Source organism: Anastrepha obliqua, chromosome 4 (genome assembly GCF_027943255.1).
Source record: "Anastrepha obliqua isolate idAnaObli1 chromosome 4, idAnaObli1_1.0, whole genome shotgun sequence".
In the NCBI taxonomy this organism is placed as follows: domain Eukaryota; kingdom Metazoa; phylum Arthropoda; class Insecta; order Diptera; family Tephritidae; genus Anastrepha; species Anastrepha obliqua.
In genome coordinates, this window is record NC_072895.1 from 7365562 (window position 1) to 7382674 (window position 17113).

General features: G+C 36.9%; 1 protein-coding gene across 2 annotated transcripts in view; it reads left to right on the forward strand.

Moving 5' to 3' along the window:
• The window catches only part of LOC129243428 (uncharacterized), a 132512-nt gene that overhangs the window by 47900 nt on the left and 67499 nt on the right, over positions 1-17113 (forward strand). For both annotated transcript variants that reach the window (XM_054880428.1, XM_054880429.1), the window contains exon 2: positions 15021-15154. In XM_054880428.1, coding sequence (XP_054736403.1) covers positions 15077-15154 — 78 coding nt within the window. In that variant the 5' untranslated portion in view covers positions 15021-15076. The remainder of the gene's footprint in view (positions 1-15020; positions 15155-17113) is intronic.

A 17113-nucleotide genomic window follows, 5' to 3' on the forward strand; every position in this document is an offset into this window, starting at 1 on the left:
TTCTTGCGCAGAATAAAAAAAATTATAAACCAACAGTTCGTTCGACAAGATTCGAAACGCTTTTGGGACTGTTACCGGGACGACCGGGGTTTATATTCCGTTGAGGAGCGTTAGCTTAGCAGCTATAGTTACATGGGGAGAGTCATATCTCGAAGCAAGTCTTGGTTGGTTGGTTTAAGTGGTTTAACCGGTATGTGCGATTGTGAAGCCTTATAAGGTTGTTTATATTTGTACCAGCCGAGGTTCTCAAAAAGCGGTTTGTCAAGGGTTAACAACCTCGAGTTCCATAGGGTAGAACATTCACATAGGAAATGGGAGATAGTTCCCTTTTCTCCTGTTGATTACAGCTATGACAGTGTAAATTGTAAGGGATACCCATTTTGGCTGCTTGCTCACCTATAAATCAGAAAACAATTATCACCGCCGTGAGTCTACAGGCATCCCTTCGTTTCATATTTAGCAATTTTGATGTTTATTTGTGGTTGTAGTTGTTTGTGGTTGTTGTTCGTCTACTACAATCCGCGATTCGTAGATACTTTAAGACTGCATTCTTAATTGCACCCAGTGGTGTGAAAACCAATTCTGGTAGATCCCCTTCTTGCCAGTTGATCTGCTTTTTCATTACCTTCAATGCTCCGATGTCCCGGAACCCAGATTAAGGTAACTGTATGGTTTACACTCAAGGTGGTAAGGCTATTCCTGCTTTGTTCCACCAGTTTAAAGTTGTTATAACTGATTGCAACTCGGTTATGTGAAAGAATAGAGCTTAAAAGATAAGCCTGCGATTAGTAGTCTACCAGCTTCCCCTATTGCCAGTATTTCCGCCTGGAGGAGACTTCAAGTATTAGGAAGACGCACAGATTTTTCAATTCTAAATCCATGAGAATATACCTTCTGCTCAAATATGAACGAGACGGTATCAATAAAACGGTCTGCGGATGACATATGGCAAAAATAAATTTTTTGTTTTTTGGTAGGACTGTTATAAGCTTACACGCCAAATTTCAGCGTGATATGTCACATAATTTGTTTTCTGTGCTACTGTAAACAAGTCAAGCTCGAGTGTGTGCTTCGAATTCTCTTTTATGACTTCAATTATTTCAAAATGTTTTCCACGGAGCGGCAACTTGAGTTTGGGAAACAGCAAAAAGTCACATGGAGCCATATCAGGCGAATACGGTGCTTGCGGAACGATATTAACATTATTTTTGTTCGAATAATCGCGAACAAGACGTGATGTGTGAGCTGGTGCATTATCGTAATGCAAGAACCATGACTTGTTGTCCCACAATTCCTTCCTTTTAAGACGAATGTTCTCGCGCAAACGCCTTAAAACGTCTAAATAATATTCAGCGTTAACCGATTTTACGACTTGTGCGATTTTCAAGCACAATTTCCTTTACTTTTCCTATGTTTTCGTCGTTTACTGATGTTGCTGGACGACGTTCATGAGGCAAGTTTTCAACCGATGTACGGCCCTCTTTGAACGATTTGTACCACTGGAAAACACGTGCACGCGATAGAGCAGAGTCCCCATAGGTTGTCTGCAACATTCTTAAGGCGTCTGAAGCCAAAATTTTGTTGGAATAACAAAATTTCAAACAAATTCTTTGTTCAACTTGAATTTCCATCGTTAAATTCGGAAAACACACTCGAGCTTGACTTGTTTACAGTAGCACAGAAAACAAACTATGTGACATATCACGCTGAAATTTGCCATGTAAGCTTATAGCAGTCCTACCAAAAAACAAAAAATTTTTTTTTGCCATATGTCATCCGCAGACCGTTTTATTGATAACGTCTCGTTCATATTTGAGCAGAAGGTATACCAGCTCCAACACCATTATCCATTTTTGAACCATCTATGTAGAGTATACATAGTGTCGAAGTTGTTTAGGAAACTGGAATAGGCCAGGCCATAAGTTTTTTCCTTCCACCGAGCCGCTTCATTTAACCTTAATGCTTCTTGATATGGAGATATTCCAGAATAACGTGTGTTAGTACATTAAGAGGCTCTGCAACATAATTTGATAATTTGATATTGTAACACCTTTCTAGGACTTTTCACAAAACTACCAATCCGTATGAAAAAATTGGTCTATAACCGCCTTATACAACCATAAAGTGTACTAGAGTTGAAGGCGGCTTCTCTTTCAAAGCAAACATTTACAGGTATACAGAGCTATTTCCGATTTCCTCACCCGTTCTTAATTTGGGAGTCGAAAATTACCCCTAAGTACTTTGCGCTGGGTGAATTTGAAAGAGTACTTCAGTAATTCAAAACTCGAACACCACCTAAGCCACATGCGTCTTTATATTTCCTTAGTTTTATGGCCAAAAGTTTTACAAAATATTTTCATACTAAAATCTCACCTACAGAGTCATCACATAGCGGCACCAGAGACCTTTTAAGGCTTACACTTTTTCTTAGTTATATGTAGTTGACAGGACACATGAATTCCTTGCAAGGTTTAAACCGAACTTCACCTCAAAGCGCCGTACATAGACTCTGGACAAAGGCCTCGTATGACATGCCCACACCTTCTAGGTAGGTAGGTAGTGAGTTAGCCAAATAGTGTTCTTTGAGGTCCTAGCTAAAACATATCACTTACCAAGTTAAGAAAGTTATGCGCGTGGAGACCAAAAAAGGGGATTTTTAAGAATTTTCTGGAAATGATATGTACATTTTTCAAAAGACCCTATACGCTTGCACAAAATTGGGAAATATTGAAAACCATTATTCCAAAGTGGTGAGTCTTCTTCTTCTTTTCTGATCATCACATCGGTGGCTACGTCAATAAGCAAAATTGTCGGATTTGGGGCTCAGAAAATCCACACGTTACTGTATAGAAGCAAATGCATCCACAACGAGTCACTGTTTGGTGCAGTTTTTGGTCTGGCGGCATCATCGGGTCATTTTTTTCGAAAATGAGAGAGGAGCCGCGGTTACAGTAAATGGCGAGCGTAACCGTGACATGCTCAACGAGTTGTTTCCAAAAATTGAAGAGGATGACATGGACGACATTTGGTTTCAACAGGATGCTGCAACTTGTCACTGCCAAAGTTACACTCGAACTTTTGGCTACCGTTTTTGAAAACCGAATAATCAGCCGAAATTCCGATGTCAATAGACCGCCTCGGAGCTGTGATTTAAGCCCGTTGGACTATTTTTTGTGGGGAGCCGTTAAGGACAAATGCTATGCGAACCATCCAGAGATGATTGAAGCTTTAAAACACGAAATCGAAGTTGATCGAATGGCCTACTGTAAAGCCAGTCGTGGCAGTCATTTGAACGATATTATTTTTCATTCATAAATGACAATGTTCAATCTTCAAAATAAAAAAAAAAAGTTTGAAAAAATATTGATTAGTTTTTTTATAGCCGATTCAAAAAGCAAATTTTACGTGGCCAACCCTATACTTTGAAATTTGTATGGAAATTTTGTTATTGTGTTTTTAAATTTGCACAAATTTTCAATCTTGGTTTTTTATGGTTTTTGTAGGAGAATGAATTATATTTTCATAAAGAAATTATTAAAATTAAATAAGAAACAAATAACTTGGCACAAGTTGTCACTATGTCCCTGCGCTATAGCTATTGAACCCACTGTATGCCAGTAAAAGGTGGCGCAAAATTAATTAACCTATCGGAAGAACGGCTGTGGTACACAAACAGACAAGCAACAGCAAAGACAAACAAGCTCATAAAGGCCGAAATAAAGATTTCTTTCACTCAAAATAATTTTCTTTCGTTTAGTAAAAAAGTTGCTCGAAAACGAAATAAATAAAAAAAAATAAATAATTGGCGCGTACACTTCTGTTAGGTGTTTGGCCGAGCTCCTCCTCCTATTTGTGGTGTGCGTTTTGATGTTGTTCCACAAATGGAGGGACTTACAGTTTCAAGCCGACTCCGAACGGCAGATATTTTTATGAGGAGCTTTTTCATGGCAGAAATACACTCGGAGGTTTGCCATTGCCTGCCGAGGGGCGACCGCTATTAGAAAAATGTTTTTATTAATTTTGCTTTCACCGAGATTAGAACCAACGATCTCTCTTTGAATTCCGAATGGTACTCACGCACCAACCCATTCGGCTACGGCGGCGGCGAAAACGAAATGGGATGATTAATTTTACGCCACCTTATAAAGGGTTTTCCAATAACAGGTGTTATTTTGAATAGCCCGCTATTTCGGTAGATGTTACTTTTCAAGCTTTCATTTTTTGATATTTGGCAAGTAGAACCTACGCCATTAATAAAAAGGGAACGATACACGCTTAAACAACGCATTGAAATTATTACAATTCCCTATAAAAATGGTGAAAATTGGCAGAGACTGTTCGAACATTTTTGGGTCATCGTGAAGCACCTTGTCGGGCCGCAATACAGAAATTGGTGAAAAAATTCGAGCTGTTGGGAGAAGTTAGTGATGTGAAGAATAAAACCCGTACCCGTCGCTCAAGAACAGACGAAAATATTCCTGTTGTAGCCGAAAGTGTTGAAGAAATCCCAGGTTTGTCCATTTCTCGTCGTTCTTTGGAATTAGGCATTCCACAAACGTCATTACATTTTGCATAGAGATTTGGGTCTTAAGGCTCATAAAGTCCAGTTAACACAAGAACTCGAGCCGGCCGATCATCAACAACGTCGTGTCTTTGCTGATTAGGTCGTTGAAATGCATGAAAATGATCCGGAATTCCATCGAAAAATCATCCATTTCCACCTCAGTGGCTTCGTCAACAAGCAAAATTGTCGAATCTGGGCTCAGAAAATCCAAGAGTTAGTGTTGAAGAGTAATATTGGGTAGTCAAAAAAGTCTTTTCGTATTTTGTCAATAGATCTCGTTGGAGTCATCTATCTCCAGTGCTACCAATCACATTGTGTCATATCATATGGTGTTAGAAAGGTGACATTTTATACTTCATTTAACCAAAAAAAAATAAATTCGGAGAAGTTGAAAAAAGTTATTGAAAAAATTAGTGAAAATAATGAAGAAATTCGCTATATTTTGAAATTTTTGTATAAAAAAGGGAAGAATGCCAGGCAAGCCACCAATGAAATTTGTGAAGTTTACGGAGACGATGCTGCATCAGTTCGTGTAGCACAACAATGGTTCGCTCGCTTCCGTTCTGGAAATTTCGATGTGAAAGATGCACCTCGTTCCGGTCGACCTATCGTTGAAAAAGTCGATGAAATTATGGAAAAGATTGACCAGGACCGTCACATAAGCTGCCATGACATCGCCAAGGTACTAATCATTCATCATCAAACGGTTTTGAACCATTTAAAAAGGTTGGTTACAAAAAGAAGCTCGATGTTTAATGGACCGAATTAACATCTGCGATTCGTTGCTGAAACGAAATGAAATCGAACCATTTCTGAAGCGAATGGTAACGGGAGGCGAAAAGTGAATCAAATACGACAATAATGTGCGAAAAAGATCATTATGTAAGGGTGGTGAAGCTCAACAAATCGCCGCAAAGCCAGGATTGACGCCTCGAAAGGTTATGCTGTGTGTTTGGTGTGATTGGAAAGGAATCATCCACTATGAGCTGCTCCAGCCTGCTCGAACGATTGATTCTACACTTTACTGTCAACAACTGATGATATTGAAGCAATCAATCGAAAAAAAACGGCCAGAACTGATCAGCAGAAAGGGCGTCGTCTTCCATAAGGACAACGCTAGGCCACACACATCTTTGATGGCTCGGCAAAAACTGGGAGAGCTTGGCTGGGAAGTTTTGATGCATCCACCAAATAGCCCTGACCTTGCACCATCGGACTACCAATTGTTTCGGTCAATGCAGAACTCCCTTAATGAAGTAAAGTTGGCTTCTAGAGCTTGTGAAAATTAGTTGTCGCAGTTTTTCGCCGAGAAACCACAAAAGTTTTACACTGATGGAATAATGTCTCTAGAAGAAATATGGCAAAAGATGGACGACCAAAATGTTACATATTTGGTTTAATAAATTTCATTAAAAATATAAAAAAAAATGAGTTGAAGTTTGATTAGAAATACGAAAAGACTTTTTCGACTACCAATATTTCCATCACCGAAAATAATCTTTTCTATTTATTAAAAAAGGTACGCAAAATGAAATTGGATGATTAATTTTCCGCCACCTAATATTACATGAATAAATTTCATTTTATTAGGCATTCGTTTTCGGAATTACGTTTTGCATAGAATTAAGTTTTTGTTGTTTTGAGTCGTGAGAACGAATATTCTCTGTAAAAAATGTATGGGTTATTCAACCAGGTTTTTACAAAATTGTGTGTATACGAGTATATGTATGTATACACATTTTTCTAAATGCATTTCTATGCGTTTTTTGTTTTTTTTTCTTTATAAAAATGTTTAGTGGTATAGTAAAAGATGTCTCATATTTTTTTCGATTTTTGTATTCTATACTAAATTCCAAAAGTTATATTATTAAAACTACCGAAAAAGTCAGTAAGTACGCACATAAGCCCCGTAAGTCATAGGTAAATATTTTAATTTGTCGTTTTCGGCGTTCACAAATATCTCTTAAAGATAACATTTATTTGAACCCGCCTTATTTACACAATTTTTCTTTACCTTGAGCCGCAGCCTTACGCCGCTTTGAACTTGCCATCCTCGGCGCATCCAGCGCCCAACGCACTATACTATGCCACTATTGCTGGCTGTATTGGTGTAAACAGCACCACCACCACCACCCGCACTTACAACAACACCACCGCCACCGCCACTAGCGCTAGCGAGAGACAAACAAGCAACCAGAAACATCTTCTTTGCGGGCAGTCGGCAGTCAGCAGCCAGCAAACAACAACCAGCAGGTGAAAGATAATCCGCACAATTGTTTCGTAGCTTTGTGTGTTGCCGCAAGCAGCGACACTCATTCGCACATTTGTGTCTTGGCATTTGTACACTTTTAATGAGCCGGTGTTGCATTACCTAATGCATGTTTTGCCTTCCCCCTTTCGCTGTCGCGCACCGTGCCTTCTGTGCCAGTAATCTTTATGGTTATTTAGCCATGCTCATGTACAAACTTTTTTCTTACTTTTCTGTGCTTTTGTTTTTTTCGCCACATTTAAATTTTATGGCATAACATGCCGGCCAATGTAACTGTCTCGAAGACAAAGAAGTTCATTTATTGCCAGTGTCGTTTGAGTTGGGAGTTTTTTATGTTGCAACTCAAAGTAACTATGAAATAATTTGTTTGCTTCGCCTTGTGACATGTCACCAACGGCAGTAGTGAAGCGTAAATGTACACACATTCATACAAATGGATTTGGCCACTAAACTGTGTGCATTTATGAAGCCTCTGTCGGTACATAATCATAAAAATATAAAAATTGCGCAATTTTATTTCGGTTAATTGCTCATGTGCACTTTATACTGGTGCTGATTTGAAGCTATGAAGACACCGTCTGTTCCACAAAAGACCAAAATATTTTATGATTGTAAAGAGCTAAGGCGCCTCTTTTGGAAGATTTCAGAGTTCTATACACTGGTACTGTGAAAATGTATGACTTTTGGATGTAGTTCCTGCGTTATATTTCTTAGTGTGTCTAATCTTGCGGTCGAAAAATGATTCTCCAACAAAGAGCGGCATTTAACTTTTGTGTTAAATTTGGCAAATATTTTACCGAAGCGCGGGAAATGCTTCAAAAAGTATTAGGTGGCGTACGAAAATGTATCCGGTACAAAAATGTATGAGCAGCGATTTAAAATTTGTAGATCTTCCCCAAAATGAATTACCTACAGAGCAAAAGCCAAGTAAAAGCCAAGTAGCACAATTTTATAAAAAATAACAAGAAATCGTCTTTGAAAGTAATTGAAATGGAGTTGAGGATTCATCAGGCAATTATTTAGTATCGCATTTTGAACGCGTATTTAGGTCCTTTTAAGCTCAGTTTAAGATCTATGGGCGATCGCACGTCAAGTGATCAAAGTATTTTAGATATTGCCATGATTTTTTTGGAGATGAGTGATTTTCAGATTTATTCAATATTGAAAATTTCGGGATAGAGCTCTTAAAGTGAAATGCCTTCGTTTATTTTTCATATAGGTACTGAAAACTTTTTTTTTTACTTTTTTAGACTATAATGTACTTTTTAAAAAAATGTTTAACCAAATGTAAACTATATTTTTCATTTTCTTTTTAAACAGAATTTAAGGGGTTATATACAGTTGGAAGGCAGAAAAAAGCGAATTTTCCAGACATTTTTCTGAGAAAAATTTTAAATTTATTTATCTAAAAGTTGGTACACATACCTATAATGATATCTTTTAATTGTGTTTTAAGACTTAGTATTAGTAAAAATATTTATTTGGATCAGCTGATCTTCGGGAGCTTCTCTCAAAAAAGACGTATTGCGGTGACCACTATATCTCCGAACTGGCTTCTCTGAAATTAAAAAAACCAAGCAGATTTCGTTAAGGTAATGTTAAATCTAGTAATTAATCGACGGAATAAGCAAAAGAAATTTTTTTGGGCAAAATGGCGGTTTCTCACAAAAAAATTTATTTTTGACCAAAATTTCGGCAATAAATTATTTATAAAAAAAATTTTTATCGGTGAGTAAACATCTTCTATTAATTACTACAAAATATATGTGTTTAAGAAGCTCGTGTTACAATTTGCGACTAATCAGATTAGCTGTATATAACCCTTTAAAAAAATGCGCAGTTTTTTAGCCCATTCAATTCTATTACAATAAAGTGCCAGCTTGCAGTAGTTGAATATTCTCGTTGATTTTTGGTAGCATTTGCTCTTACAGTGTGCGCATTTTCTTCATATAAATGCACGACATTTTGATTTTTACCAAAATATGATGAACTATAAAAATTATAATGGGCTATGCGGCCTCGGTAGTCTAGCGTAAGTGTACTAGCCCAGAGGTTGTGGGTTTGAATCCCACGTAAAGCACAGTCTTCGCACTTTTCCTAATTTACCTTCTTTCCTGTTTCTAAGAAAACACAAAAAAAAAAACAAAAAAATCCTCCACTTCCATTCCTCAACCCCAAAAGGTTATCCTTTCCATACTTACTCCCACACAATATTCAGGGCATTGTGGTAGCTAAAACAAGCAAAAATTAAGAAGAACACACAGTTACACATTGCATGATTGGCGCCAGCAAGGGGAAGCGGGCGACCGCAGTAATACCGCAGACACACGAAATTTAGCGAAATCCACAACCATCTGTGCGATCCTTCTGCCAGAAAAATGTGAAACACAGATGGCGCTCCATGTAGTAAAAAAGGCGTTGTTCCTAAGCAACGACAGGTGGTCATTCCCATTACTTAGGGCTGGTAGCGGCAGGCTAATCATCTATCCTGTCAGAAATCAAAAACAGATTAACGAAACCAACGCAAGAATGAGTCTTGTCGAGGCTCCGGAGAGGAGTGAGCAAGGAAAAAAAAACAAATACCATCATCAGTCAGCGCTTACCCTGGGGTGAGTTCTGGCTTGCCCCACTATTCTCTTCCAGGCCAGTTTCACACGTTAATTAGTTTCAAATCATCTTCGACGCAGTCTAGCCATCTTTTGCGCGGTCTTCCCCTTTTTCTCTCCGCTATTGGCGTATAGTCCAAAATGGGTTTTTTTGAGCGATTGCTTGCCATTCTTATGACGTGTTCCAGCCAGCTTATCCTCTGTCATTTAATGAATGTGACTATATGTTCTTCGTTCATTAGACTGAGCTGTTCCGAGTTGCTTGGCAGCATGTGCTCGCCTCTCTCATTCCGCTTCGGGCCAAAGATTTTGCATAGTATTTTCCTTTCAAATACTTGTAGTAACTCTTCTACTAAATTCGTCATGCACCATACTTCGGAGCCATATTTTCCACTTGGCCGGACTATTGTTCTGTACATCTGCATCTTACTTGCTCTGGATAAAAGTTTTGATTTAAACAATTCCAAATTACAAGAGCATAATAGCCTTTGTTTGCTGTAAGGAGACGCTCTTGTATGCATTCCATTTTACTCTGGTCGCTTGCCACTAGGACGACTAGGTGTTTAAATTTATATAGTCGGTTTTATTGTCGGTTGACACACCTAGGCCTGCTATAGGCTCATTATGATACCACCGGGGCTGTCCCCTCTATGGGCTATATTTTCTTAAAAAAAATTATTAAAAGTAATTTGAAAAAATATATAAATTATCACAACTTATCAATGGCATAATGATGAGGCCACCGCATTTATTATGTCACTCACTTTACACAGACCGTCTCTTTTTTTACTTCTAAAATGTTCGGGGTTTTTATGATTAGAGTGTGCAAGTAAAGGTTGCCATGGTAATAAACGATTAGCTCAACTTTTATACTGAAAATATTTTATGTACTCAATATCGTATACCTTTCGCTGATATAAGGGGTTAGGGGTAGTCAGAGGCCCGAAAAAATGATGATTTTCAATATTTTTTTTTTTGTTATAAATATAAATAAAAATATAAAATTAATCGGGCAAGAGAAATTAGTTTATTGTTGTGCCTGATCGAGCTTTTTTTCAAAATTAACAATATAGCGGTCTCAGGAAATATTTTTCAGATTTTCAAGAAAAAAAACGACAATTAATTGTTTAAAACAAGTCGAAATTTTTGAAAAAAATACTTCGATCGGGCACGAGTTTTTTATGTTTTTCAAAAGCAGCATAAATTTTATTGAAATCCACTAAGTGGATTTTTAAGTTATCATGATCACCAGTTCAAAAAACATAGTTTTGAGAAAAACGAATTTAAAGTTTTGCTATCGAGCTCCGGAGCGCCCGAGCACCCTTTGTTAATTCTTGAATAACTCGAAAAGTATTTGTCTGCTTCACTTGAAATTTTCACACAATATTTTTAAGATATTAGACTTTAAGAAAATGCAAAAAATATCTAATTTTTTGAAAATTCTGACTATTCCTAACCGCATAATAATATAATTGCTGTTATTAAAACCATTGATGCACGAACATGAGGAGTGTTTTGGGTCATCGAAATGGCGTATTCTCCTCAGAAAATGGTAGCATTACTCCTTGAAGTGTGTCCTTCAAATTTGTCCTTTATATGATGAGAACTCTTCTCCTTTAGGACGCCTGACAGTTCGCCCAGCCTTATTTACAAATAAAATTATTTTTGCTTCATCGCTCTAAAGTATGTTATACCATTTTTTTATACCTTCTGGTCCACACCAAGACTTGTGCTTTTGAGCAAACATTTCCTCTTCCTTAAATTTAGTACCTTCAGCAGAGGAACTTTATAAGCTATTCTGCCTGGTAGGTTCATGTTGTATTTTACAATTGACGTCTTCAGTTCCAGCTGATACTACGTAGTTGATTTCATTTACAATGGCCGTTGATGGCTTAAAAGCAAGCCTCTTGGCAAGAGTCACAATTAACCCCTTGCCGTGCTTTAACGAATCTAGCTAAACATGAATATGACGAGCCAGGCTCGTGAATAGATCGTCGGGCGAAACGTAAATATCACGAGGAGAAATCGTGTACAGATAGTCGGATCAAACATAAACAATAAACATCATGAGCCTGGGTCGTTATTGAATGCTAGTTTCTATCTGTATGCCACCAGAATTAGTCACGAGTCTCATAATTGCTGTTACATCATCTCGCGCATCAGTCTGATCTGTTAACCACGCGTTGATGCTCAACACTTGGGCCCGAGTTTTGTCGAGCTAAGTGTCACGGCAAGGGGTTCAATTAACTGTAGTGGAAGTCGTTTTGTGTTTGTCCCCATGTGGTTCTGTGGATTTTTTGGCCTTTAGGTTATTTACAACAAAATTTTGGACCGTCCAATTGACACAGCGATAAATTTGTAAAGCTTTTTTTCGAAGATTGACAACAAACCTGAGCTTCCCGACTATGCAGTGCTGCGCTCGAACCTTCTTTGAGAGGAATTCATATCTTTTAAATTCTCAACGAAGGAATGATGCCATTTTTAAAAAAGCGAAATTTCAATACTAGCTTTATGTATTTTTATTTTTCCGAGCGGCACCAGGAAATCGATAGATAAAGGCAGCGTACCTATTTTGGTGGCCATATGTGTATATCAAAGAGGTATGAAATGATATTGCGTTAGCTTTTGAAATTTAAAAACGGCTTTGTTTCACTAATATCCACTTATCAACTAATGACTAAGCTTGCAATGCGAAATTCCAGAGGTAACATTTTTGAGAAGTATTTACTGCCGTCTGTGCGCTCCATTTGTAAACTCAGCAATTTTTTAAGCAGCGTTCGTTTCTTTATTAATGGCTATCAACTGAAAACTGTAAGGGACTGCAGAAGCAAATTTGTATTTCTTCTTTAGATATTCGGCCGTTTGGTGCTTTAGCCAACCAAATACAGCGCAACGGATCTTTCCGCTAGGAAGTAAAAGAGAAGTGGAAGATATGCAAATGGATATGCCGGGCACTGCTTTGTATTGTAGTGAATGAAAAATTTGAATTCATATTTCTAAATCCAAAAAAATTAACTACACACATACATATATACAAATGTAACACCTTATATGTATTCCCCTCAGTCACTCAACCGTAGACATGCCTCATTTAATGCCACATCTTTAACAGTCCATTACGCACACTCCAAGTTGCAATTAACACTCAGCGCTAATAATACCGAAGACCCAAAGATACATTTACAATTTCACTTTTTAAGATGCGCATATATTCGTATACTTACAATTTGCTTTTTATGCAAATTACTAGTTACGTTTTTTTTGAATCAAGCAATAGAATCGACCGCACAATGGGAATTCATATTAAGTATCAGCCGAAAAGCACCCCACTGTGCCTAGCGTTGTAAGTGCAAATGCAATGTGAGCATGCTAGCCGTGCTTGTGGTTGTGCTGCGACTGAAATGCAATGTATGATATGTATGTATGTATTTTGATCGGATTTCATGCGCTGGTAATCGAAGCACGTCTTTACGAGCGTGTAGTAAGACGCTTGTAACTCGACGAGGGTAGCAATGCATACATATTGGCAAGGGGCATAGCTGCAGTTACTGTGCAAACATTCTGTTTGTAGCTGATAAACTGATAAGTGATGAAAGAAGTTAAACTGGGTTTAGAGTGACTAGTTGTGTACTAGTTGCAAAATAACCAGTTCGAGGTGCATATAAAATAAGTATTCTTCTATTAAAAAATAATGCATCAAACGTTAAGACTGCACGCATGGAATTAATCGTCTGCGGATAAACTGGTTTGGGAGTGACTAGTTTTGTACTAGTTACAAAATGACCGTATACAAAATAAATATTCCTCTATTGCAAAATGGAAAGCCTAAAACGTTAAGACTGCACGTAATGCGGATTAGAGCAGCCTAAATGTTGATGGAGTTAATCTTCAGCGATTAAACTAGTTTCAGAGTGACTAGTTTTGCACTAGTTGCGAAATGACCAGTTGGAGATGTATGCAAAATAAATATTCTTCTATTAAAAAAAAGTCCTCAACGTTAAGACTGCTCGCAATGAGGGATAGACCAGCATAGATGTTGATGGAGGTTGATGTTGTTTTACCCTAGTTGCAAAATGACCAATTGGAGGTGTATGCAAAATAAATACTATTATTTTATTTATTAAAACAAGACCTTAAACATTATTGAGGACTAGAACAATTGATATGTTGATGGAGTTAATACTAAAAGTTGACCTTATTATTACTTCAAAAATTTTTCATGAAATCACTCGAGACTAAACTATAAGATAAGGGATTAAATTGTAATTTATTGACATTTGAAATTTTGAAAAATGAAATCTTATTAAATCGGAAAGAAGTTTAAAAACAAGAAAAGGCTTTGTGTAACGCACAATGAAATATTTTTAAGACTTTCATTTATCAATTTTCCATTCATTCAAAACTGGTAATTTTGGACACAATTTGAACCAGAATTTTTTGGCTCTATTGAGATTTAGATCTTTCTTTCTAGTTAAGATTTAGTTCTTTTTTTCTTTATAAATTTTTATTTACTTTTTTCACTAATCCAATTGAACTAGAAATTTTTGATTTTTCTTTTCCAACTCATCCAAAACTGGTGATTTTCGATACAATTTGCCCCAGAATTTTTTGTTTCTATTGAGATTTAGTTCTTTCTGTCTAGTTCAGATTTAGTTCTTTGTTTTAGTTTTTCTGTCTTTATAAATTTTTATTTACTTTTTCAACCAATCCAATTTAACTAGAAATTTTAGGATCTATCATTTATCAAATTTTATTTACTCTTCCAACTCATCCAAAAGTGATGATTTTCAACACAAATTGAACTAAGTTTTTTGGATCTATCGTTTATCAATTTTTATTTTCTTTTCCAACTCATCCAAAACTGGTGATTTTCGGCATAATTTGAACAAGATTTTTTTGGGTCTATTGAGATTTAGTTCTTTCTCCCCAGTTCAGATTTAGTTCTTTGATTTATATCTTTCTTTCTTTATAAATTTTTAATTATTTTTTCAACTCATCCAAAACTGGTCTTTTTTGACACAAATTAAATCAGAATTTTTGGGTTTTTCGTTTATCAATTTTTATTTACTCTTCAAACTCATCCACATGTTGAACTAGTATTTTTTGGATCTATTACTCATAAATTTGTATTTACTTTTTCAACTCATCCAAAACTGGTGATTTTTTACACATAATTTAACTAGATTTTTTTGGGTCTATGCAGAGTCTAAGTAGTTCGTTTACTCATATAAATACACTTCTAGCCACTCGTGGACTGGTTCATGACCTGGCATGTTTTTCTGCTTTTCACTGCAGGGTGCATATAGACATAAACGCATGGGCAATAACATTTTTTGGTTTTTGTTTTTTTTTTAATTTTTATTTAGGGTAATAAGCACGTTTTTATGTTTATTAAAATATTGTAATAATTGTATTTGATTTAATTATAGGGCTTCCTATGGTGCATCTTGCTCTCCAGTGGTTTGCACGTTCGTTAATTTTTTTATCACTTTTTTTGCTTTGTACTTCTATATCAGTATATCTGCATATGAAAATTTTACTAACCATTTTTTTCTGTTTTCTTTTTTTTTATAATTTTCAGTTATGTTTAAAACCATTGCCACTTGCGAACATTGACGACTGTACTCCAAAATCACAATGAATACTGGCAGTGTTATTAGTGAACCGATTTCGGCGCATCATCGCGCATTTGCCAAACAAAAATCGGCATCAATGGTGAGTAAATCAAATGAAAACAAAAAAGATAAGCAAAAACTACATAATTATGTTGTAAAGTGTGTAATATAGTTAACCCTTTTGCATCACCGCTCGAAATGCGCGATATGCTCAAAAATACGATGCGCTCAACTGCTCGCCTGTCCATAATACTTTGCATCGACAAGACTTTCACTGTTTGTTCTAATGAAAAAGAAATGTTACAGGTTTACCAAAATTATTATTTTTCCTTGAACAAAAACGTATGTAATTTGATTCCAAAATAATAAAATTTTCAAACGATATAACTTTGAGACGCTTTGCTGTGTATCACATATAAGTAGAAAATTATGTATCTCATTTCCATGTTGTGACCTAAGGAATCATGCCTATGGAAGACCTCCTCAATGCCTTGCTGCTTAATCAAGGTGCTCTTAATATTCACCGCGCCTTTTCATTTCATTCGCGTAGAACAAATCTATACATCTCAACTGGCTCATGAAATTACACTATATGGCAAAATCAACTATTTTTCTGGGTATTGAACCAAACGGCCGCGGTAGTCTAGCGTAAGTGTAGTAGCCTGCCATCCCAGAGGTTGTGGGTTCGAATCCCACGTAAAGCACGGTCCTCACACTTTTCCAAATTTATCTACTTTCCCTTTTTCTAAAACAAAAACAAAAAAACTCTCATTCCTCTACCCCTAAAACAAGCAAAAACAAACACACAGTTACACATTGCATCAGTGGTGGCAGCAAGAGCAAGCGGGAAACCGCGGTAATAGCGCAGACACCTGAAATTTAGCGTAGTTCCCAACCATCTGTGCGATCCTGCTGGCATAAAAATGTGAAGCACAGATGGCGCTCTAAGCAGTATAAAAGGCATTATTCCTTAGCAAAGACAGGTGTGCATTCATTCTCACTATTTAGGACTGGTAGCGACAGGCTAATCACCTACCATGTCAGAAATCAAAATAGATTAACGAAGCCAACGCAAGAGAGAGTCTTTCGAAATTCGAAACAGAGACTTAAGTAAAAAATTATTTAGAAATAATATGTGTAAATGGCTAAAAAAGGAAAAATATGGTCGTTATCTGCTTGTTTCACCTATTTGAACACATCTTCGAAAAATTAAAATCCTTATATCTAAAAAAATTTCACCGATTTTTAAAAAAATGTTGCTGTTGTAAAGGGTGATTAAACGCTCCACAATATATGTTAGGTGCTCCATAATAATAGAATTTTTTCAAAGAAAACCCCGAGCCACAAGATTCATTCATATTCAGACGCCAGGAGATTTGGTGGCTCCTAAAACACTCAAGCTAAAAAGCCCATTGCCTTCAAAGCTCTGAAAAGTAAAAGGGCAGATAGTCAAGGAGGAAAGGAGAAAAGTGACAGAGAGAAAGAGATAAATAAAATAGAGACAAAGGCAGAGATGATTTCCTTCCAAGTTTCAGAAGAAAGTTCCACAGTTTTCTGTTCGGGCTTGTCATAGAACACTTTGCAGTTCTACAGCGTTGTAGACTGGACCATCGTTCTTTATGTAAATTGCATGCATAATCGCTGATCCAATTCATGATTCCCGTAATACTGATTCCGATTATTGGCTATGGCTCTTGAGGGGGGAACCGCTGATCCACGGTTCGCTAATTCATCGGCAGTTTCGTTTCCTCGAACACCGGAGTGTCCTCGAACCCATATAAGTATAAGCCTGTTTTGTCTTGCGACAGAATTAAGCTTCTTCTTACATTCTTGAACAATGTTTAAGGTTTGCTTCGCGTTCCCCAGGGACCTTCAGAGCAGCCTGACTGTCACTCATCAAACTCCAACCTCTTTCCCGATCCATCTCCTCTTAATTATCCATTCGGCTACTTTCAGGATGGCAAAAATTTCCGTTTGGAAAACAGGTGCCATTTCTCCCATAGCATAGTGATACTTATTACTATCGTTTAAGTACCATCCGGCTCCAGACCCTATTTCA